This window comes from Filicampus tigris, chromosome 1 (genome assembly GCF_054856515.1).
Source record: "Filicampus tigris isolate MCC_2025a chromosome 1, RoL_Ftig_1.0, whole genome shotgun sequence".
Classification (NCBI taxonomy): domain Eukaryota; kingdom Metazoa; phylum Chordata; class Actinopteri; order Syngnathiformes; family Syngnathidae; genus Filicampus; species Filicampus tigris.
Window position 1 is genome coordinate 24578766 of NC_141217.1, and position 23292 is coordinate 24602057.

General features: G+C 40.5%; 2 protein-coding genes and 1 long non-coding RNA gene across 4 annotated transcripts in view; 1 reads left to right on the forward strand and 2 right to left on the reverse strand.

The window, feature by feature from the left end:
* The window catches only part of LOC147153357 (uncharacterized), a 24114-nt gene extending 19808 nt beyond the window's left edge, over positions 1-4306 (forward strand). Inside the window, exon 4 of the long non-coding RNA XR_015086518.1 lies at positions 3906-4306. This is a non-coding gene — a long non-coding RNA (uncharacterized LOC147153357). The remainder of the gene's footprint in view (positions 1-3905) is intronic.
* LOC147153358 (protein-glutamine gamma-glutamyltransferase 5-like) overlaps positions 1-8896 on the reverse strand; it is a 13496-nt gene extending 4600 nt beyond the window's left edge. The window contains exons 1-12 of the mRNA XM_086028640.1: positions 8830-8896; positions 7773-7967; positions 7129-7365; positions 6929-7047; positions 6386-6514; positions 5336-5513; positions 5086-5221; positions 4207-4310; positions 3888-4127; positions 3776-3805; positions 3016-3081; positions 1906-1950 (exon numbers count right to left, since the gene is read on the reverse strand). Of these exons, the coding sequence (XP_085884766.1) occupies positions 1906-1950; positions 3016-3081; positions 3776-3805; positions 3888-4127; positions 4207-4310; positions 5086-5221; positions 5336-5513; positions 6386-6514; positions 6929-7047; positions 7129-7365; positions 7773-7967; positions 8830-8851 (1501 nt within the window). The 5' untranslated portion in view covers positions 8852-8896. The remainder of the gene's footprint in view (positions 1-1905; positions 1951-3015; positions 3082-3775; positions 3806-3887; positions 4128-4206; positions 4311-5085; positions 5222-5335; positions 5514-6385; positions 6515-6928; positions 7048-7128; positions 7366-7772; positions 7968-8829) is intronic.
* Positions 8897-10605: 1709 nt separating this feature from the next.
* Positions 10606-23194, reverse strand: e2f1 (E2F transcription factor 1). Of its 2 annotated transcripts, none has more exons than XM_086028662.1 (7): positions 21927-23194; positions 20954-21053; positions 19596-19815; positions 18390-18542; positions 16898-17012; positions 16542-16818; positions 10606-14553 (listed from the first exon to the last, which is right to left on the reverse strand). In XM_086028662.1, exons 1-7 carry the CDS (start codon positions 22176-22178, stop codon positions 14324-14326), a joined length of 1347 nt encoding a protein of 448 aa, XP_085884788.1. In that variant the 5' UTR covers positions 22179-23194; the 3' UTR covers positions 10606-14323. The 2 variants fall into 2 exon arrangements, with proteins under 2 accessions (XP_085884788.1, XP_085884781.1); XM_086028655.1 differs by having other exon boundaries at positions 10606-14556.
* Positions 23195-23292: the final 98 nt, after the last annotated feature.

Consider the following 23292-nt stretch of genomic DNA (forward strand, 5'->3'; position numbering starts at 1 on the left):
CTAATCGGCCCTCATACGCATGACATGGCCGCCAAATTTCATCTCAGCCTGAAAGCCTTCTTTTTAGGCTTCTTTCTACTCCCACAACGGCGAGAGCAACACGGCGGTAACGGGGCGGGGGTGATAATTTTCATGAATAAGGGCGGGAGGTCGAGGCCGGAAGAGTACCCAGGTCAAGGGTGGCGGGTCGCGGCCGGACCTGCAAAAAAGGGTCAAGTGCCCAGCTCTGCAAATAACCTACAAATATTCATTCGGATCAAATACGAAACTTGAATTTTCAGATCACATTTGTATGTGTATGACATTTATTGTAATGAATCTATATTGATCAGTTAACTATCTACACACACAGAGTAAAGTGTATATGATAACCATACAACTGGAAAAGGAACTTATTACTACATTGGAAAATGTCTACAAACATCTGGGTGGCATCATTACATTATTAGCAGATGCTAACATAATAGCATATAGCCGAAAGAAACAGAGATGCTTGACAGCCAACAACATTTTTTACAGCAGGGGTGCCCACACTTTTTCAGCCTGAGAACTACTTATGAGATGACGGAGTCAAAATGATCGACCACCTACTAAAAATGCAAAACACATTATTTGTAAATATATTGAGAATTCTTTTTTATATGTACCGTATATGCTGGTGTACCTTGCATGACTGCATCAACCTATACAGCACAGTACAACAAAAAATGTTTTGTAATTATTTAATTACCTTACTCTGATGACTTGCACTGAATGCTGCTGATAGCCAGCCTCAAGCAGATTTGCAGCAACAACAATTCACTCCATTTGGCGCATATAAGACAAGTCAACTTCTTTGCATACTATGCTAATGTTATATTGTTGTCTTGGTAAAGTTCAAGAACTGTAAAAAAAAAAAAAAAAGCCAACGAGTGAACAGGACGCCGTGTTTTATATGCGCCGAATGGAGTGAATGGGCGGGTTTCCGGTGATTCGCTCCGCGTCCCACCGCTCCAAATGCTTCATTCGCGCCGCCCGGCACGCAACTGCGCCCGCCCGCGCGAACTACATTGACTCCAATTGAAACGCGCCGCCAGAAACGCTCCCAACGCAGTTGGTGTGAAAGTAGCAAAACAGTAGTGAGGACGGATGATAGGCTGGCGATCTACCCACAATGCCTTTGCGATCGACCCGTCGATCGCGATCAACGTAATGGGCACCCCTGTTTTACAGCATTAAAAATGTTTGATTCATTAGACACAAATAAACCAACAAGCATTTACATTCACACCTTTGGGCAATTTAGTCATCAAAAAATCAACATGCAATCTTGGCAAAATACACAAACGCACACACGCACGCTGCACACACACACACACACACCCCCACACACACACACCCGCACACGCACTCACACACACCAACACCCCCCCCCACACACACGCACACACACACACACACGCCCACACACACCCTGAGGTCTCAAAGTATTTTCATTGTGACATTCATCAGTAAAATGGCATTAACTACAGTATCTTACCTTCTTCAGCTGAACCAGTCACCTCAGAACGTGAGAAACGACATACTGTTTAAAACAATAAGCATGCTCAATTACACAGTGAAACAGCAACAAAATGGATAAGAAATGTTCAGTTTTCCAAGAGGGAACATGTTCACTTTTCACAATCAGAGCAAAAGCTGGCTGTAGTCGTCAATGTACTGTATACTGGATGTATAACAACGGTGGGCCAGCCAGGAGACTTTTGTTGTGTTGCGCTGTGTTACTGCTAACATTAATGCTCAAGGGTTTGTGCAGTGGATGGAAAAATCAACATTATCGTGATTTCGCCAGTTTTCCTGTGGACTGAATCAACTCTTTTCATTCTGACATTGGTCAGTGAGAGTGCATTAACTTCAGTGTATTACCTTCTATGGGTGGACGAGGCATGTCAGAACGTAAGGAGCGACATACTATAGAAAACAATACAAATGCTCAATTACACAATAAAAAACAACAACATAGATGAGAAATATTCAGTTTGGCAAACATAACAATAACAATAACAAACAATAAACCAGTCCCTCCAGGATTTCGCGAAGTTGGGATCGCAACTATTAACACAAAATTAGATTCCGCGAAATCGCACTTTCCCGCAACTATGACAACAACTATGTTTTAAAAAGGAATATTTCAGGTAAGTTTGGGTTTTTTTTTTGTCTGAAATGGCTTTGCGGGCGCCCCACTGGAAATGGAGAGGGAGATGAATTCACAAAGAAGAAAATCCCGATGTCACATCCTGTTTGATGTGATGAGCAAAGTTGACGGTAGAGAGACGTGGTACAGAGAAAACAGGAAGCAGTCCCCAACTAAAAACACGGCATAGGACCATGCAAACTAAATATCCGGACCTCCTGCACGAAATCAGGGCTAAACTACTTTGTTCTAAATGCAGTTTAATAATAGATTATAAAAGAAAGTCATCCAGCAACAAGCACTACATGACTGTGTCGTTCCAATTTCACGAGAAAAGTTTCAAAGAAACATGCACACTCTACAAGTGCTTTTTCAAACATCTTCTGTAAAAATCCATTTAAAAATTGGTAGAAAAAGTTTGTTTAATTGTAAATAAATGAGGTTTTAACCAAAAACACTTGCAACTTTTATTGCATCTTTTAGGAAAATTGCTCGCAAAAACAGGCATCTTAGACCGCAACAATCATAAAACATGCCCATGAAATTCTGGAGGAACTGATTAATTACAGTATATTACCTTCTATGGGAGACCTGTGCGCAGCAGAACGTAAGGCTGTACAAAACGTAAGGCTGTACAAAACAATATACGCTCAATTACACAGTGAAATAGCAACAAAAACGATGAAAAATGCTCAGTTCAGGGACCATGTTCACTTTTCAAAAATTACCCCAAAGTTACCCTAAAATATGGATTTTGCATTTTCTACTTCATACAGTGCGTTGTTTCTTTGTTTTGAATCTTAGAAAAGGCCCCAGAGAAAAGATATAAAGTCAAATGATACCAGAAGTACATGCCAACTTACCAGGTTGGTTACTGCCATATAAATTTATGCAAGGGTCTGAAAATCCTGTGATGAGGTAGGCACACGGTACAAGGCAGTTCATAAAGGTCAATTATATATTTAACATGAGCAGAATTGACAATTTAACTTGTAGGATTGACATTTTAGTAAGACATTTGCTTTGAACTGATTAATTAAAGACCTTCTATGAATGACTAACAGAGCTGGGCATTCGTCTATGCTTTAGTCCGTCTATGAGTTCTCGTTTATATTTCAGACCCGCCCGGTCAGTCCGGGTCAGCCAAACAGCGTCGAGAACGGACTTATCGGTAGCACGTCACATGCAGATGCCCCACTCCTGACACGTAGCCAAATAAATAAATAAATAAAACAGTGTTGTATACCTTTCAGTCCCACAGATGCAATGACATATGCCCCATTTTGTTTTGATTTCACAGATCACCATGCTGTGCATGTGTATGTCTGTTGTTTTTATTTGATATTTTTTCTTAATTTGGCGGCGAGTCTGCTTGTGCGACACCTGCGTGTGATGTGAAAATTAAGTTCGCGTGCGATGTGAAAATTATGTCCTGATAAGGGACGGCCTGGGGCCACGTGGGTCAGCCAGAAATACAAACCAAAAAGTTATAGACGGATAAACGATGCCCAGCTCTGAACACTAATAACAAGAAATGTTATATCATTTAAAATTGTGCAATCGTCTAGAGTTAAATCTCCAAAGATGTTGACAGCCACTGACCTGATCCTCCCACTCTGTATGTTTGGTCTTCTGTAAACATAAAAAACCAAAACAACAATTAGTTAGCACGCTAAATGTATACTAATGTGCGCCCTCAAAGAATATTTCCTACTTTTCTGTCTCTTGTAAGAATCCGTCAGATCCTCTGGCACATCTGAGCCGATGCTCTTAGTGAAGATCAAACGTCCAACCCACTTGGTGTCCACCTTCTTCCCCACCACCTTACCGGACCGCACTATCATGCGTATGATGTCCGCATCAACAGAGGCATAAACAAAGGCTGTGTCGTACGGAGTGTCGAGGCAACGCCTCTGGATTGCGACCACTGGACAAGGACCACAGCGGTATACTCCTGCCGCAGGAACATGTTTAACATATTCATTGGGGAAATTGATCAGTTATGTATATTGTACATTAAATTGTCTGTACACCTGCACTCTTTTCTTGAGGGGTCGGGTCTACAACCTGCCAGCCGTCAAATCCGGCACCAATATCCGACCTCTTCATCCAGCATTCCACCCACACGTGGAAGTTCCTGTATGTGTTTATGGACCAAGATTTAGGGCATACAAGAAATATGTGGTCTGAATCGTAGTACAGGGGTCTATTTCATAAAGTAGTTTGGTCAAACTCTGAGTCTAATCATGAAGTCTGAGTTGATCTACTCGGAGATAGGAAACTCTGAGTTTCCGGTTCCAGAACAGCTGATTTGAACCAGTTTATTCAACTTGGAGTACCTTCACATTTAAGTTAAGTTAAGCTCGTGCACCACAACTATGAAAAGACAGCATGAATAAAGTTGAGTCACCATAGCAACGAGGGAGGGGCATGGGAGAATATTGCTGCTTGGGTCAATATATGTAGAAGTTTCAAGTCCTCTGCAATCGCAATAATATAACAGGAAAACTGCTTGCTTACGCCTATTAATTTATTCAATTTAGGTGCAATCGTGGGGGAGAAGCGTACTTAACAGCTGATGAAATATAAGAACATTGCCCAAACAGTAAAGACCTCGACATAATCTCATGGGGGTACACTGAAAAAAATGATGGTTAAACATACTCAATTATATTTCGTCAGGTGGTTGCACAAAATAAAATCATCTGGAGCCAGGTACATTTTTTAAGTAGTCGACTCTAGTTTCAAGCCCTACTTCTGAACCCTATACTAGTTACATTGAACATATTCTTGCGAAGAAAATTTTGGGGTTGACTTCACCTTTAAATGAAGAAAATCAGGTCTTAAAGCGTGCTTCTATATGCGTGGTTCAGTTTGCATACAGTACAATTTTAAAATGAAAGGATACCAACCAAATGCTGTCTTTTGACAACCCGAGCCTCTCCCCAGTGCTCGAGTAAAATTCTTCAGTGATCAGGTTTCCATCACCATCGTGGGCTGCGTTAAACACTGTCACCACCCTGGAAGGAATCCCCAGCACGCGCAACACTGGACAAAAAAAAAAAAAAAAAAAAGCAGGACCAAAGTATAAAATACTGGATTTTAAATGAACCCAAAGTGATAACAAAATACAACATGAATAAAAACCCATTTAAAAATCACCTGTGCAGAGGACGGATGCAAAGACCCAGCACTGTCCATAACGCACAGGGTTGCCTTTGGATGCCATCCAACGGTGAAGGATGTCCGCACTGCCACTCCACTCGGTTGGCTTGACACCATCTTTGTAGCTGCCTTTCCACTTTCCCTCCACGAGACCCATGTCATCTCTGGAATTCACCTTGCAGAGGCACAGACAGATTGTAAGAATGGTGATTGTCAAACAAAGGGTGTCAAGAGAGAGAAAGTGAGAAAAGAAAAATACTTCATACACCAGAACTCATAAAAGTGGACTCACGTTTAAATTAGCATTTGAGTCGCCACTTGTTATAAATGGAGATGGTTTTGTTGTTTTTACATTTTGCAATTAAAAGTGACAAGACCTGTTTGAATCATTAACTGGCTGGAAGAGAAGAAAATGCAAATTTATGTGTGTGTCTATTCGTCGACCAAAATCTATTTGAATTGGAAAAGCCTTCATTATTGTGTCACTGATAATGCAGTGGTTCACTCATCATGCAGGCAGTGTAGATTCAGTTCCGACTCAAAAATGGTGTAAATGTTAGTGCGAAAGGGAAGTCAACCTAGGCATATTTTTTTCAAGAATATGTTCTACACAGGCCCACTAGATGAAACAAGGCAACATGATTACGGTAATACGTTAAGCAGTAAAATCCACCCGTATTTTAGCCCTCTCTGGGGGGCGGCCATTTTGTCACTTCTGTCAACTGAAAATGACATCACAGACCCTCAGGGCTCAGATAACGACCAATCACGGCTCACCTGTTTTCTGAAGCTCTAAATTGGCCATCAGTGTGAATATGAGTTTGAACTACGGTTTGTTGATATATGCCATGCAACTGACTGCCAGTCAATTCAACCGGTCCAGGGTGTACCCCGCCACTTGTCAGCTGTGATAGGCTCCAGCTCAGTGACGACAAGCACTCCAGAAAATGGCGCTGACCCAATATTGTTACTGCTCGCCACTGAGTGAATTTGGGGGGTGGGGACTTTTGTGTTTTGCATATTTTGGTGGTGATTTTTGTGTCTCACCATAGCGCAGATGATCCGGCTCAGGTAGACCGGGTCTGCTCGTAGAACGTAGTCTTTGTGACTGTTGCTGAGGTGCTGCGGGCTGACCTGAAGCAGCTGAAGACACGCCTCAAGGACTCCAGGCTCATACTGTGCGGACATAAACACTGATTGAGTCGAATATTTGCTATCAGGGCTGTCAAACTTATTGTCACATCTTAGTTATGGTTGCCCTCAGGAAGCCATATAAATGTATTATGACAGATAGTCGTATGCTAAAAATCAGAGCTTGGTATTAATGTGATGGTTAGGGAAGAAACTGAATACAAAATAACTGCTTCTATTTTGTATTAACAGCTGCTGATTTAATGATGTTTAGTTTAATAAGACCTGTGATGGAACACAAAGAATCTCCCAGTCAAATTATATAAAGGTATTTGATTATTATCAATTTCATGATTATTTTTAATTCTAAATAAACGTGGAGGGGAAAAAAGGACATGGATTGCTGGATCTGGTCTACGGGTATGCAGTTGACACCTGCAGGCTGCATCATACATATACCTGACCAAACGACCAGGGCCGCTGACTAAAGTTGACCTCTGTGCCCATATAGATCACGCCATAATCGCTCTTGACATACTCTTGTCGTTGCGCATCCAGTGGCATGTACACCGGATCCTCTTAAAGGCAAGAAAAATGTGCTCATTCCAGCGCATTGTGGACACAAAGGCAAGGTGGCTGAGTCACAGCCAAAGACTCACCCTTGAGCCAAGGGTTGCAGAGCAGCACAAAGGTTCCTGCCACGTAGCTGCTTTGTTCGTGTGCGCCCCCCATGTGCACCAGGAGTTGGTACCGGGCGACGGAGGATAGCACAGGGGCGCAGATGTGGATGCTGACGACACGACGGCTTACGTTGCCCGGGTAGATTCGTGCTGACCAGCTATGTGGATCGGACCACTTGTTGGAGAAATGGACCAACATCTTCGCTGACATTTCACCTTTGAGGATGGAAGAAGAACTTTAACCCTTGTCCTTGTCGATGATAACTCCACAACCCCAAACATGCCATGGGGAAAAGAAAATTGTGGCCCAAAAAAAATACTCATTTATGGCCATTTATGGCCAAATAAATGTGCGTAAAATATCCAAATTTGTGTGTTTAATTCGCAAGTGGAGCAAGTGCTGACTTACTCTAACTGTCCAGGAAGATTGATTTGTATTTTCTGCACACATTAAACTTAATTCGTGGCCACAAATTTGCACAATTTCTATGTATATTTTGGTCACAATTTTAAAAATGTTCATTAAAAGGGCAATCTGAAGTTAAAAAAAATAGCATCAGATAGTAAATATAGTGTACTGTACTTCGTGCCCACCATTGTTTTTTTGGTGTGTACAAAATCACCTAGCAAAACCTGCAGTGCCAGACACTCTGCTTTTGGGTTCCACATCCGTCCGTAAAACAGCAGAGTAACTTTGAATGGCTTCCCTCGCCGGACCACCAAGTGTTTGTCGCTGAGCCCCTGCGTCTCATGAGAAATGTGATTCTCCTGGATCTCAAAGTTGACCAGTTTCAGGCGTCTTTGGCCTCGTGTTGGGCCTGAAATAAAGACGTCTGTTAACCCTTGATAACGATACTGATCAAATGCAAATGTTATTGTAATCAAGTGCAATTAATTAAATAGATCCGGTACAAATCATAACCTTTTACCTTTAGACTTTTGGCTCGGATTTGACATTGGGTACATTGAGTCATGATTGTGATAAGTGATCAAAATATCACCCAGTAACCAAACTTACATTTGAAAAGCTGAAATGGACATCAACAAATGAAAAATAATCAATTGTCCGTTTAATAAAACCCAAACCAAAATAAACAAGAAGAAGAAGTAGAAGGAAATCACATTAGATTAGTTTAAAATCATCAGTCTTATGTATTGGACACAAATCTTGTTTTTTCAACAACAATATTTTTGTTTTCAAGCAATCAAAAATCATGGCCTTGAAATGTTTAAAAAATGTAATTGAATTCTTGTCTAGTGTTTGTAATTTTGATTTCACAAGTATATGAATGAAATGCAAAAATACTTTATATATAATACATAAATAACTTTCACAAATAGTTAAGGAGTGAACCATACAAAACTATTTCAAGGCATGTCTTTTGTGGTTCTCCAAACTGGCTTTCCATTTGCATCTATAGCGCAAGTCAATTAATCATCATATTGGCCTGTGAAGGTGTAAAATAATATTACGGGTACACACCTGCTTGTTTAAAGACATGGTTGCGTAATATCATCAGGAATGTTAGAAATGTTTGACTACGCACGGCAGGTCGAAAACCACATTGTGTTTCATGAAAGTGTATAAATGCTCAGCCAAAGAACCAAAATGCATCATTTTCTTGTCGAACAACTCTAACAAAAAGGAATGGTAAGAGTGGCGTGTGGTGTGGCGTTCACCTGTCTGTGGCGTGGCCTCCATGCTCTGACTGACAGCCACAACAAGCAACGGAAAGGAGTGAGAAGAGTGAGAAGAAAGACTCCGCCCACCCTCTGAAAACAATCTCGCTTTTCCTCTTTTCTGAAGAGCACGTCAGCAAAGAAATTGAGAAATGTGATGTTGAACAAACACTAATAATTCCCAATGTGATCAACATCACTGAGGGATACGATGCATTTAGTACAGCAAAGAGGAAAACACACCTGCTGTCTGTACAGCGTCACAAAGAAACACTTTTGCATTTTGTCATGTTTCAGAACCAAGACACAGACAGAATAGTAGTGATTTTAAGCCGAACCCCAGTTGAAAACCATACGTTGAACTGTAGTTGAAAGCACCACTTTGAAACCCTTACCCTAGTTTAGAAACCCTACATTGAAACCGTAACCCTAGTTTGAATCAGTAACCCTAGTTTGAAACCCTACTTCTAAATCCTAACCCTAATTCTAAAACCTAACATTAGTTTCACACCCAATTTTGAAAACCTAACCCTAATTTGAAACCCTACTACTAAACCCTACCCCTAGTTTGATACCCTATTTCTAAACCCTAAACCCAGTTTTACACCCCACTTCCAAGCAAAAAACTTAAGTTATAACCCAACTTCTAAACCGTAACCCTAGTTTGACACCCTACTTCTAAACCCTAACCCTGGTTTCACACCCTACTTCTCAACCCTAATTTTAGTTTGACACCCTACTTCTGAACCCTAATTTTAGTTAAACCGTACATTGAAACCTTAACCGTACTTCTTTCCATAAATCTAGTTTGAAACCCTACAGCAAAACTCTAATCCTTGTTTGACATCCTACTTATAAACCCTAATTTGAAGCCCTAACCCTAGTAGTAGTTTAAACCCCTTACTTGATACAATAACACTAGTTTGAAACCCTATTTTGGAACCTTAACCCTATTTCAAAATCAAATTTTAAGTCTTAACCTCAATTTTTTAAACCCTACTTTGAAAAATTAGGTCATACTGTACATTTACACATATATATATATTTTACCTCTAATTTTATAACCACTGTTATAAATTGTGAACCTACTTCTAACCCTAACCCCCATTTGAAACCCTAATTGTAGTTTAATACCCTAGTTTGAAACTCTAATGCTAGTTTGAAACCTAACTTTGAAACCCCAACCCTAGTTTGAAAGCCTAATTTAAAGCTCTGTGCAGGTGCGGCTGATGGGAGTTTTCCCAAGATGATAGGGCCTACCCTAAATAACGATAGCAATGCTATTTGTTAGCGTGTCTATGGCTTTTGCATTGTTACTGTAGTTCACATTGAGTCAAACTGATTTTTTGACAGTAAACTTTAACTGGGAGTAGCAACACAACTGCTTGAAGCCACTTTCTAGATTGCTTACTGTCCGTCAAACTGCAGTTTGTTTTTAAGTGTGTTGTGTTGACTTCACTGTCACCAGACAGTGATCGTATCTTATATTTCTGCTCGCAAGTCAAACCAAAAAAAAAAAGCTGAACAACTCATCTTTTGAAAAACTTTCTCGAAAAGTCAGCCTTCACTGCTGACGAGAATGATGGTAATACTCAATAATCAAACCCAATTTTTCAGTCTATAGCGAAGGGCTAGGCTTCACTCTGGATACGTTTGGAACATAATCGAAACATCAGTATGACAAATTTCATAAGACAACATGATGTACACCAAATTGTTTATTTTTGTCTATTAAAAAATAGATACAAAAGGCAGGAAGTGTCCAAAATTCTCAAACAATTTCAAGAACAAACAACGACAATAATAAATCCTGAATTTTTTTTTTTGACATTTCAGGATGACATTCGACTATTATTTAAAATAATTCCCTTCAAAGCACTTTGAACCATGGTTGTAGCCAAGGCACAATGTTCGTGGTATAAATTAGTTTATCTTTTTATCAAACAATTTTGTTTTCACTTGGGACAGAAATTGAATAACATTTCTTTTCAAAATCAGCACTTTTAAAAATGTTTAAAATGTCATTCGATAAAATGTCGACTAATACTGTCACCTCATAAGATCCAAAAAAACATACAAATCTTAACACCCCCACCTACCAATCGATGAATTCAATATCCATTCAGTGCACTCGCTCATTTTTCTGCATGTCATTTATGGGTTCCAATATGCAAGTGGATGAACAATTTCAGTTCAGTTGTTCTAATAAGTGGTAAAGTTAACCCGCCGCAAATGGCCAAAAAACGCAAATAATTGATGCCCACATTACACTATTATAACTGCCTTTATTTTATGTTTTAATTTTGTTTAAAATGTAAATATATCCCCAAACTAACAAAGCACTATAATTTCCAACTTACCCAACATTCTTAATCTTAAAATGGCTTATTCAAAAAAAAAAAATGCACTTGATGTGGATACATACATCACAAGCTACCTTCATGCAACATCTTAGAGTGTCATAAAAGGAGAACAAAAATGGTGATTTGAAATTGTCAGCATAAAGAAGAGGATAGGTTCCGCAGAAAACACTGAATGGGTGAATTTGGGAAAAACGTTTAATTATTTAAAAAAACAAAACAAACAAAAAAAAAACATTTGGCAAATTTGAAGCTAGAGATACAATTTTTGGCCCATGTTGACACTGTTATCATGACAACATTTGAAAATAATCCAAACAAGATGACAGAATAAAAGGTGATTTGGCTCAAACCCTGATGGTGCTTGAGCGGTTTAAAAACACATGCTCGCACATGTGTACGCACGTTTTTAACAGCTGATAAACTTCCTACTTGCGTAAGGTTAGTGAGGAAAGAAAATGCATTTTAGTGAGGAAAGAAAATGCATTTGTTTTTTTTTGTTTTTTTTGGAAAGGACAGCCAGAGGCACCCAAAACACCACTTACATGTGCAATGCTGAGGTTGATAAAAGTGACGGAGAAAGACAAAATTACAAATGAGGACACTTTTGCCATCACTAACAGATGCACAAAAAACACGCAAACAATATCATTTGTATGGATCATTAGAAAAGTCCCTTCCTGGTAGTAAGATCTGTACCACTTCTCTAGAATCTCATCAAATAATAAATATAAAATTAAACGCAGCAAGAAAAGCGAATTAATTTTCCTCACACATACCCCCCTCCCCCCAAAAAAGGATTAGGAAGGGTGGGAAAGCAAACATAAATTAGAAGAAGGAAAATATTTTGATGCAGAAATTTGTAGCTACAAAAGAGCAACATTTTGCAAGGCGGCCAAAGGCTGAGTGGAAAACACGTTTCTTATTGCTGTCCATTTCCAACAAAATCCATCGTCTTGACATTGATAAGTGTACGGTATATGAACCACCACGTGACTATTGATCACTGCGCTCAGGATAACATGTGCCGAGTGTCTGCAAGGTGAACGACTCAAGGCATCAATATGAATTGACATATTTAAGTACACTTCGAAACAACAGCACCATTCCTGTATGGACAAAAAAACCCACACACAACCGCTGAACATGTTGAGATTTGTGAGGGTTCTTTGTGAATTAACCTTCCAGGACCAACCAACCATTGCTCAACTCAACCAATTCTGTTCCCGTGTGTTCCCAGGACACCTAGCGGAGCAACAAGCTACGACTGCCCGAGGTCTACGAAGCCTGATGTGGATCCAAACTCACTTGCACATGCCACCCAACTCATTAAAAACACTTCACAAAAATATATATATACATACACATAAATAATTTAAATAGAGCTAAACCCAAGCTAAGGTCCAAACAGGAAGTGCTGTAAAATTTGGGGGTGGTTTTAAATTAGAATCACGTAAAAGTTCATTAAAAACATAAATATTGCTCAAGTTGCTTAATTGTCCGTACGACAGTGGACCCTCGGAGTTTGAATGGTTCGTTAGTCAAAAACTTTGGAAGTTTTAAGGGAGTAATAGAGCCACATTGGGGCGGGGGGGAATATAATGTGTATTAATGTAATTTCTCGAGAATAACACACACTCATATCATACACACAATGAAAATAGCCCTTCAAAATCAGATTTTTTTTTGTACTCATGACTGGTAAGTTACATCAAACTGATGTTCCAAACCACACAAGGAACATCGGTTCTTAGCTCCATGAGAGAATTATGTAAAAACTACCATATTATACAAAGTATATACCTGTACACGTTTATGGCATTAGACTTGAAATATCATACTGGAATGAAAGTACACTTTTTTTTTTCCCCACAACACCCCGGTGCTAGTTTAGGTCTATACAACGTGACAAATTTTGTTTGTCTCCGAAACAGATATACAGTATAATACCGCGCGTCAATTTCGGGTATTTTTAATTATTTTTTTTGCAAAAAAGTGTGTGTTATTCTTGGGACATTACAGTGATTCTCAAAGTGTGGTACGAGTACCACAAGGCAAGCCATCTCTAGCAGTGCACAAAAGAATCAGTGAATGAAATAAAATCATTTAAAACATTTAAAACAAGAAATACAATCAAACATCACAAGAATGAAGCTTGTAGCTATGCAACGTCTTATTTCAAATTTGTTTAAAACCCAGTCCAGTACGTTTATGTACTGTACAGATTTTTTTCTTTTTAAGCACAGTTCAGTTGTATTTAACTCAAGAACAATAAATCCTCAGCCCCTATACACTGAAACAAAAGTACTTGATTTTCGGTTGCACATTATTAACTCATTCACTGCCACTGACAAATTTACTCGTCTTTACACAGTCCAGCCATTCAATCCGCGGTATTTATTTATATTTTTTTTCCAATTTTTTTTTTTAAACGTGAGGGTAAAAGAGGGTCAGAAAATGTCTGGTAGTGAATGAGTTAAAATGTGTTAAATAAATACAATTTTAATATAATTATTTTTAAGGAAATTACATAGGTTTACCGCATTTTAATCATGTGCAACCGATGTACATGTTCGAATTAAGTAAACCCAAAGGATCTTTTCTTTCAGTGTAGTTTTTGGACTGTATTTTAATGTTGGTCATTATGGTGGTACTTCGTAAGTGAAATATTTTTTGGAGGTGGTAATTGGTGTAAAAAAAAAAAAAAAGAGAATCACTGATCTATTACACCACGGCAAATCTGTTTTGTGTCTTTGTGTGTGGGGAATGCTAATCTAGTCCTAATTAAAAGTGTGTTTTTATCAGTTCTTTTTTTTTTTTTTTAATCCAAATCCAAATGTTATTTAAGACATCACCTGCACTGTATTTCAAAGTTCAACTCATTCACTGTCATTGACAAATGTACTTGTTATTTTAACAGTCCAGTCATTCAATCCCAGGAACCTATTTATATTTTCTTAAACGTTTTTCAAACGTTAGGGTAAAAGAGGGTCTGAAAATGGCTGGCAGTGAATGAGTTAATAACGGTCAACCCGTTGTATTTTTAACTAAACAAAAGGTGGAACCTCCGAGGGTCCACTATACCAGTCTGACCATTCCCAGAGCTAAAATCCTCCCAACCCCACAACCCTTGCTTAACTCTCCCCCAAAACTTGCGACAGGTCACCGAAGTCACAGTCGAACAGTTCCGTGACGCCTGAGTTGTCCTCCAGGCCAAAGTGATAGTTAGGACTGTGAGGCGGAGATAAATTGATGAAACCATCCAATGGGAGAGGGAGGCTCTCTCCGTGAAGGAAGTCTGTGGAGAAGTCAAAGTCTGCCATGTCCCCAAGGCCTGAGAACGGGTCGCTGTTCATCAAGGCTTCTGCTAGAGAGAAAAAAGGGGAACAATGAAAAACACCATCACAAGAGTGGAACTTCTTTAAAAAAATTAAAAATACAAGGTAAAACAAAATAAAAAGGAACTCATTCCCTTCGACTTTTTCCTTTGGCTTTTTTGTACAGATGGCACTTGTGATCATTTTTGAATCCTCTTGATGCCAATCTTGGTTTAAAGATGCAGTGGACATTTTTATAAATTTCCAATTGACTCGCCTTTATGTATAAACCAAGAGCATCATCAAGCAGTTGTTCTCAAATGGGGGTACTAGTAACCCTGGGGGTACTTGAAGGTACTTCAGGGGAGATTTTAAAATATGTTTAAAAAGTAGCTGCATTGCAAAAAAAAAAAAAAAAAAAAAAAAAGAGTTTGATCACAGCAGCTGCCTCCTTGCCACCAAGAATGACAAAGATCCTAAGGAAAGAGTGTCTCACTAAATGCAAAAAGACTCAGTTCAGTGCAACAATGAAATGTTCATTGCGGACACTTGGTAATGCTGTCAGTCTTCTTTTTAATTATTAAATAGATATTTTCCGATAATATTTTTCAAAATTAAGTTTAAGGTTTCTTTTGGAGAACAGATTCTGACTGTGGTTGCAAAGGAGGAAACTATTTTGATCATTATTCTTGTGTGCACAAATCTTAATACAGTACTTAAGTTAGTTCTTTTTTTTTTTTCAAGTTAAATCTTTTCATTTGCAAATAGTTCTACATATATGACTCAAATGGAGGTCCAAAGTTTAATAAATCAGACATTGATGGCATAACATGCTGTTTTAAGTCTTTTTGCTTTTTCATCCAAAACTGCTTAGAGCTAGTTAGGGAGTACTTGGCTGAAAAAAATATTTCACGGGACGTACCATCAATGAAAAAAGGTTGAGAACCACTGATCTAGAGGAGTAAAAATATGACAAGGGTTCATGAAGCTTCATTTTCCCCATCATTACTTTTTAGGATTACAAAAGAAGCGTGAGATGAAAAAAATCTGAGCTAGTCAGATGTATACAGACTTACAGTCGAAACAGTAAAACTGCAGCGCCACCATGAGAGTGTTCCATTTTTATTATTATTATATAACAGTGGTTACTTCATCCGTGAGACACACTGACGGCGCAATTTGCCTTTGCTAAGTATTTGTTTTTGCAAGTGACTATCATCAGTAGAGACCTTATTTTATTATTGTTTTTTTTAGGTAGAACGATGAAAATCCAAACGAATGTGACCAGTGCTCATGAATAGGATTGTGTACACTTTCATAGTTTTTCTTTCAAGGACATGTCAACATTATGCACGCACCTCAAAAACTGTTGCACATTCGTGCTTTACACCTACAGCCCATACATAGGTTTTTGTCAAAGAAAATAATTTGTTATTCGAAAAATATCCTCCCCACCTTCTTCCACATTAGACAACATTTTATTAGTGTCAATTGCATATCAAAGCAACAGGTGGCGCTGTATGACCAGCATGTTTTGCCAGCTGTTAAAACATGCAGGCAGGAATTTGAAATGAGGAATGAAGGAGATTCAGATGTGCACTGTTAGTTAAAAGTGTTGAATTAGAGAAAAAAATTGTAATGGATCTACTATCAACATATAGTTATTAGTTATAAAATGTGCTTTTTTCTTTTTTCATTTGTGCTAGGATATAACCATGTTATGCACAGGTAAAAATAAAACAAGGAGACAAGCAAAAAATAAGCTTTTTGAAAACTGAATTTTGGGAACTCCTTACCCAGGAATTCAAGTTTAAGTGAGCTTTGTGCGAGCACAAAGACTAAAATGTTCAAATGCGCAAATGTTATCACACCAACTAAACATAACTACTATGAGCATCCCCAAATGCCAAGGATATATTTTTGCTTGTAATATTTCAATGTTAAAAGGAACTTCAAATTCAATTTAATTCAATTCAGTATCTATCTAAAATTGCAAACCACTTGGCTGAAAACAGAGGAGCTAGTTGACACGTACCCGTTTCCCCACTCAACAACAGCGACGAGGATTCTGGCTGAGACGCTGCTGTCACCGTGGACGACGTGGACACAGGGGATGACAACGCCACTTCTAAAGCGGAGGAGCTTTTGTCTTTGCTCGGCGTCAAAAGGCTGGCTCGCGCATGCGCCAGGGCGTCAGCGCTCGTTTTCGAGGGACTACCTCCTGTAACGGGGCTGCAAACCCCGGAGCTGTCGTCTGGGCAGAGGAAGACGTCAATGGGACCTTGCGTGCTCTTCAACGACACCTGGTAACCCTGAGAGTTGCACAAAGAGAGTTAAATTGGCTAATGTGAATTTTTTAAAACGCGTTTGATTAAATGTAAGGACGCCTACCTCGCTGGGGTCTGAGACTTGCATCTGGGTCTCTGGTGGAGCTCCGATCACCATGACTAACTGGTCCGGGGTATCAAACGACGCCCTCAAATCCTGACAACGCACGTAGCCCAGCGTGAAAGAGAACCATTAAGGTCCACAATGCTCAGAGGACTCACTCTGATTACTAGAGAAAGATGGACATGGAAATATACATATGCGTGTATGTCGATGGAAATTCGACCTGAAATAAAAAAAATAAAGTATTAGCTGACCATTAGCTCTGGTTGCTACAGTACCAAAACACAAGTCTCCACTTTGCTGCAGTGGTGCGTTTTCTTGGTGTCGTCTAGTGAATAAATTCTCGGCACGTGGTGACTCAAGTACAGCATAAGGAAGGAGTGCCCAAACTTTTTCGTTTGAGGGCCGGGTATAGAAAAATGGAAGAAGGCAAAGGCCATTTTAAAATTATTCGACTTAAATTTACTAAACACAATCAATCAAGTGAGAAATTGTATATTATGTTTTCTAGTTAATTTGATAAACTGCTACCTAACAGCTTTCTATTAAATATGTTAAGTATCCCACCAAATTAGATCCACCTCTGCACTGAAAAGCAGCTGATATTCAGAACCAAAACAAGACCTTGATGATCATTACAAGGCGAAGTCAACTCAAAATGTTTCTTTACAATGATACGTTCTATGTAATCTCACTGGTCGAAATATGGCATTCTGATTAATATTGCGTTTGTGCAATATGAGTTAAGCAGTAAAACACACCTGTTTTTTCCCCATCTCGGGGCAGCCATTTTGCTACTTGCTGTTGACTGCAAAATGACACCACAGTTGCTCATGGCTCAACAACCAATCATGGTTCAGCTTCAGTAAACAGGTGAGCCATGATTGGTCATTACCTGAGCCCTGACCAACTGTGATGTCATGTTCAGTCAACAGAAGTGACAAAATGGCCGCCCTGAGATGGACAAAAACCGGGGGGATTTTGCTTTGCACATTTAGCCTGCGGGCTGTGTCAAATATCATTTTTCGTATATCATCGCTGTCCTGTGAAAAACACCTACTGTCTGTCCACTTTTTTCATTTTTCTTATTTTTACGTTAATGGTGTTAACGCGTCACAGATATTGGCGCATTAACGTGAAAATGTAAAAAAAAAAAAAAAAAAAAAAAGCATTCCAAACTTGGACATATGTGTTTTTCACAGGACAGTGACGATATGCTGCGGGCTGCTAAAAAATGGATAACCGGTCGCGAATGGCCCCCGGGCCATACTTTGAACACCACTGGCATCCAGAAAATGAAACTGGAATACAGCAGAGCGAAGACACAGCAACAAGGCATGCTAACGTTCACATGTGCGTATTTTTGCCCTTTCTAGCAGCATCAGAGTAACCGACGGTCTGCATCAGCCATCTATCTCATCATTACAAACGTTTCCATTCCACCATGGCGGCGTCGGCCTCATTCATTCAAACTTGGTAGTCAAAAGGATATCTCTTGTTCTGCGGCTCCTCTGTCAGCAGTCTCAGCTGAAGATTGCATTTGGAGATGAGATTGTCTAGCTGCTCCTCCGCTGCGGTGAGGTCGCACACTTCCTTCCGCAGCTCCTGTTGGAGGGCGACAGATGTCCCGTCGACACGGTTCCCGCTGTGAAGGACAAGCAAGCAAACTAATTAGAAGCCGGCGACTGACCCCCACACCAGGTGTACTCCGACCAGGGTTTTATGCTGTCGATTCAAATGTCGGTCATCCATGAGTCAGATTTTGCTGTTCAGTTCCTTATTTGAGAAGAGCAAGTTCTGTTAATAGTTGTGATTCTGAAACAGTTGAACATGTGTATTCAAAAGTGTAGACAATGTCAAATTAAGTTTACCCGAAAAACTCATAAAACACTTCAGGTTCACCTTGAAGTTTTACCCATAAGTCAAAAGGTTGGTACGGTTGGTGCCTGCAAACGTAATTTGAATGGAAGGATTATGTGATATAACCTGGCATTTGGATTGGCTGTAAACATCAGCGCTGTTGCGACACCATTCACTTGCAATTCAGCATTTCGAATACAGGGAAACAGGAAAGATAACTTTTGACTTATGAAAACAAGTTGCAGGACCACGCACACTGCACGGTGTGACTCAATTGTTAATTTTGGGTTCAGCCTTGTCGCTTGGTGTGCGGCTGGCTCAATGACAACATTCATGAACAGACCACCCCTTGTTAAAGAGGAAGTCAACCCAAAGATATTTTTTCGGGAATATGTTCTATGCAAGCCCACTAGTTGAAACAAGGCATTCTGACAAATATTGTGTTTGTGGAATAAGAGTTAATCCACACGTTTTTAGCAATCTCCGGGGGCGGCCATTTTGTCACATCTGTCCACTGAAAATGACATCACAACTGCTCAGGTCAGGACCAATCACGGCTGACCTGTTTTCTGAAGCTGAGCCGTGATTGGTCGTTACCTGAGCCCTGAGCAGTTGTGATGTCATTTTCAGTTGACAGAAGTGACAAAATGGCCGCCCCCTGAGATGGCTAAAAACGGGTGGATTTTGCTTATTAACTCATATTCCACAAACGCAGTATTAATCAAAATGCTGTGTTTCAACTGGTGGGCCTGCTGGGAACATATTTTTGGAAAAATATATTTTTGGTTTGATTTCCCCCTCCTTTAAGGAATTAGCCTTCAAGTGGTTTTCTACTCACAGCCACTGGATGTGGTTCTTGGACTTTTTGGAAATGAGCTGGATCCCTTCCAGGACATTGGTTATGTCGTAGATGCGCCGCTTCTGGACATCCAGGACCTGAGAGGCCCAGTTCAGGTCCACCACGCCGTCAGCTGATTGGGACAGGAGGTCCAGGAAGCGCTTGGTGGTCAAGTTCAAGGAAGTGTCATAGCGAGACTTCTCCGTAATAATCCGAGGAACTGGGAGGAGGAGGACCATGAAATGTCATCATGAAGCCACTGCAGACCATCTCATATCATTTGAATTTGACATTATTCTACTTTTGGGCATACTCTGGTGGAAGTGTGGCAAATAGTAAAGGTAATAATGACCCAAAGGTGTTACTTGATTTGAATTGTTTTTGTCACAATACATGGCCCCATTCATCTTGCCATTGAACGGACCCGTCTACCTGCCCCTTTTGCAGAAAAGCATCCCCAAAGCATGTTATTTCTACCCGCATGCTTCACAGTAGGTATGATGTTCTTGGGATGCAACTCAGCAATTTCCTTCCTCCAAACACGGCGAGTGGTGTTTAAACCAAAAATTTTGGTCTCATTTGACCACATCACATTCTCCAAATCCTCCTCTAAATCGTCCAGATGGACTTAAGAAAATTTCAGACGGGCCCTCACATGATTTTTGCGTAGTAGGGGAACCTTACGGGCAATGCAGGATTTCACTCCACGACGGCGTAGTGTGTCACTTATTGTCATCTTTGTGACAGTGGTCCCAGCTGTCTTCAAATCATTGACCAGTTCCCGCCGTGTCGTTCTGGGCTGATTCCTCACTGTTTGCAGGATCATTTGAACCCCACAAGGTGAGATCTTGCATGGAGCCATACTCCGAGGGGGATAGTCAGTGATGTTATACTTCCTCAATTTTCTAATAATGTTTCCAACTGTTGATCTTTTCTCAAAAAATTGTTTACCAATTGCAGTTTGACTCACCCTTACTTTGTGCACTTGTACAATTTTATCTCTGGTGTCTTGGAGTTGTTTGTTTTCTAGCTGCCCAATACTTATCGGCCACCCATTTTCACAAATAAATTGTTTAAAATCATACAATGCGATTTCCTTGGATTTTTTGTTTTTGTTTTTTAGATTCTGCCTCTCATGCTTGATGTGTACCTATGATATAAATTACAAACCTTTCTTATCTTTTTAAAAGGGTGAACTTGCAAATTTTTAAGTTGCCCAATACTCACTGGCCCCACTGTAGGTACTGTCATAAAGCAAAGACCCCCTATAATTGTTTTGCTGTTTGCAAGTGTGAATGAACACATTAGAACTGATGTGTCTGTACAACAACATTAAGCTCGCGGGTGCCTGTGAATACCTCTGGGAGGGGCAGGTGTGGAGGGTGGTGCACGGCCCGAAGACGGCCGGGTGGTGCTAACATACTGATGGTCACTATCCAGATCCAACTTCCTCTTAACCTGAGGAAATGCAAAAGCAGAAAATAATGTGGTGAGGATCAGGAAAAGGCAAACAATCCAAAAAGGGCACTTGACCCAAAAACAGAATTTATGGGAATAAAGCAGGTACTTATAAAATGAAAGGTTGGCTCTTAATAGGGAATTTATAATTGGGGAAAACATATTTTAGCATAATCCCGACTAGATTCGATGCAAGTAGAGAGCTACCTTGACTCACGAGTCGACCAATTTATGAGGCTTGACCATTTTTTGGGAGTGAGCTTGAGGTACGGCGTGTTAAGTGAAAAAAAAAAAGCAGCTAAGGTACTGTAACGTGGTCTAATAGTAAGCCTTGTGGTCACCCTGTCAGAAGCAGCACTGGCCCTGTTCTTCGTGATGTAATACTGTAAGTTTCAATGACTATTTTATATTTACCATGACCAAGAACATTTTTCTACATAAGTGATCAATTTAAGTGGCAAAAACTCAAGAATATTTTGGTTAAAAAGTAAGAATGTGTTGATTGCATTGTATTTATTTATGAAACTTGTACTGGCCCGTTTGGGCCAGTGTCTCTAAGAGATGTGGTTGCTTGACACAGTACCACGCTGGCCCAGGACCATCAGACCGTCCACTAATGTTGGACCCTGTGTGATGCCATCACATGTGGGCAAGGAGAGCCATCTACCTAGCTTGGATGTCTGCTTATGACAAATGTTAATATTTATGATGAATGTGAAATTCCCCATCTTAATTTCCCTTGGACATTCACCGGAAACGTTGCAAAAATTCTCCACAGTTTTGTAACCCTGGTAACACATGACCTTGACAAACTGCCGACAGATGTCCCAACCCTCCCACAAGGGCTTAACCCCCCTGCCCACAAATCCTCACCGACGGTCTTCCCAGGGCTGGTCTTCTCTTGTCTTGAAAGGCCACATCAGCAGATCCCTGTGGGGTAGCAAACAGCAAGATTTCTCCCGTGCTGGACGGGGCGGCGTCTGGGTGGAGTCCCTCATTGCTGGGGCTTGTGATGATTACTATCTGGTGGTCCTGACCCAGCCCGACACCTCCGGAGTTGAGCAAAGTCTCAAAGTCAGCCAATAGATCCTCTGACGTGTGGCCTGTTATCAGAGTGTCTGACATGGCAGGGGTCTCTCACAGTTTGCTATGTCACAACGAGATGCACACTGACACAACAAGTCCTCCACTTAAAAGGTCCTCTTGTCTGTGAATAAGAGGCCACGTGATCGTTTGCCTTCAATTGTTCTTGAGCAACTTGTGGACACTTTTTGGAGAAGTTCCTCATGAGTGTATGACACCCGAATTGTAATCCTACTGAGAGTGGAACTGCAAGACGGGGTGTTCTACCCAATGTATTTTGAATATAAAATAATGCCAAATACGTACCAGTACGGGAAGGCAGAGGTGGCGTTTAAGCACACAGAGAGGCCGAGGCAGTAAAAAGAGCAGATGGATCGCGAGCTAGCATGCTAACCTTTTGTTTTCCCTGCGGTTGTCAGCACGAGACCAGGCCCGGTCAACAAGCATGCTAACGAGGAGCTAGCCACTTGGAGGGACGACACGAAAAGTGCACAATCACGAAGACAAAGTCGCCGTTTACGTTTTGAGAGCAATAACACAACGCTGGATACGGCAGCAAGTTGAATGAGATGACGCGTAAAACTTTGCAGCAGTTTTCAGGGAAGGGTCGAGAGCGCCGTGCAACATTAACAAGACAGCTGCCTTCACCGCTACCAAAAGGCTTCCGTTATGTTCGGACCATTTTAAGCAAGTGTGCGTAGAATGGGACATTAATAAATGACGTCCTATATGAGAACATACGGTTAGTCATATTAGCATGCTAGCGGTGTCATTAGCCCCAACCCCCCTCGGTTTGTTGTGGCATGCGGGACGCTGTCCGACTAAAGTGCAGATTGGAAAACATGAAATAAAATAAAGCCTTCCGTAAATTTGCGTATCCACCAAATCAGCATCTGCTAGTCCACAGGAAGCTCACGGCGGGTGAGATCCATTCCTAAAAGCGTCTTCGCTGCCCGCTTGTCGTCCGTAATTGTTGTTATTATCCCAGCTGATCGAGATCCAAACAAGGATGGGACACTTTTCGCGCGAAATCTTTTTTGCCGCGAAACCGACACGTGTGCCAGTGTGGGGCCTCTCATTGGTCGAGGAACGGAGTCCTGAGCTAAGACGAGTTAAGCGCTCTCTGATTGGTGAATGTTGTTGTCAGTCATTTGAT

What these genes read in the sequence shown, in the direction of transcription:
- e2f1 (XM_086028655.1), bottom strand. Translation starts at nt 22,178, where the DNA reads ATGTCAGACACTCTGATAACAGGCCACACGTCAGAGGATCTATTGGCT. An exon ending in CAGCCCTGGGAAGACCGTCG is followed by an intron (nt 21,054 to 21,926) that starts GTGAGGATTTGT and finishes GCATTTCCTCAG; the next exon opens with GTTAAGAGGAAGTTGGATCT. An exon ending in AAGAACCACATCCAGTGGCT is followed by an intron (nt 18,543 to 19,595) that starts GTGAGTAGAAAA and finishes TGTCCTTCACAG; the next exon opens with CGGGAACCGTGTCGACGGGA.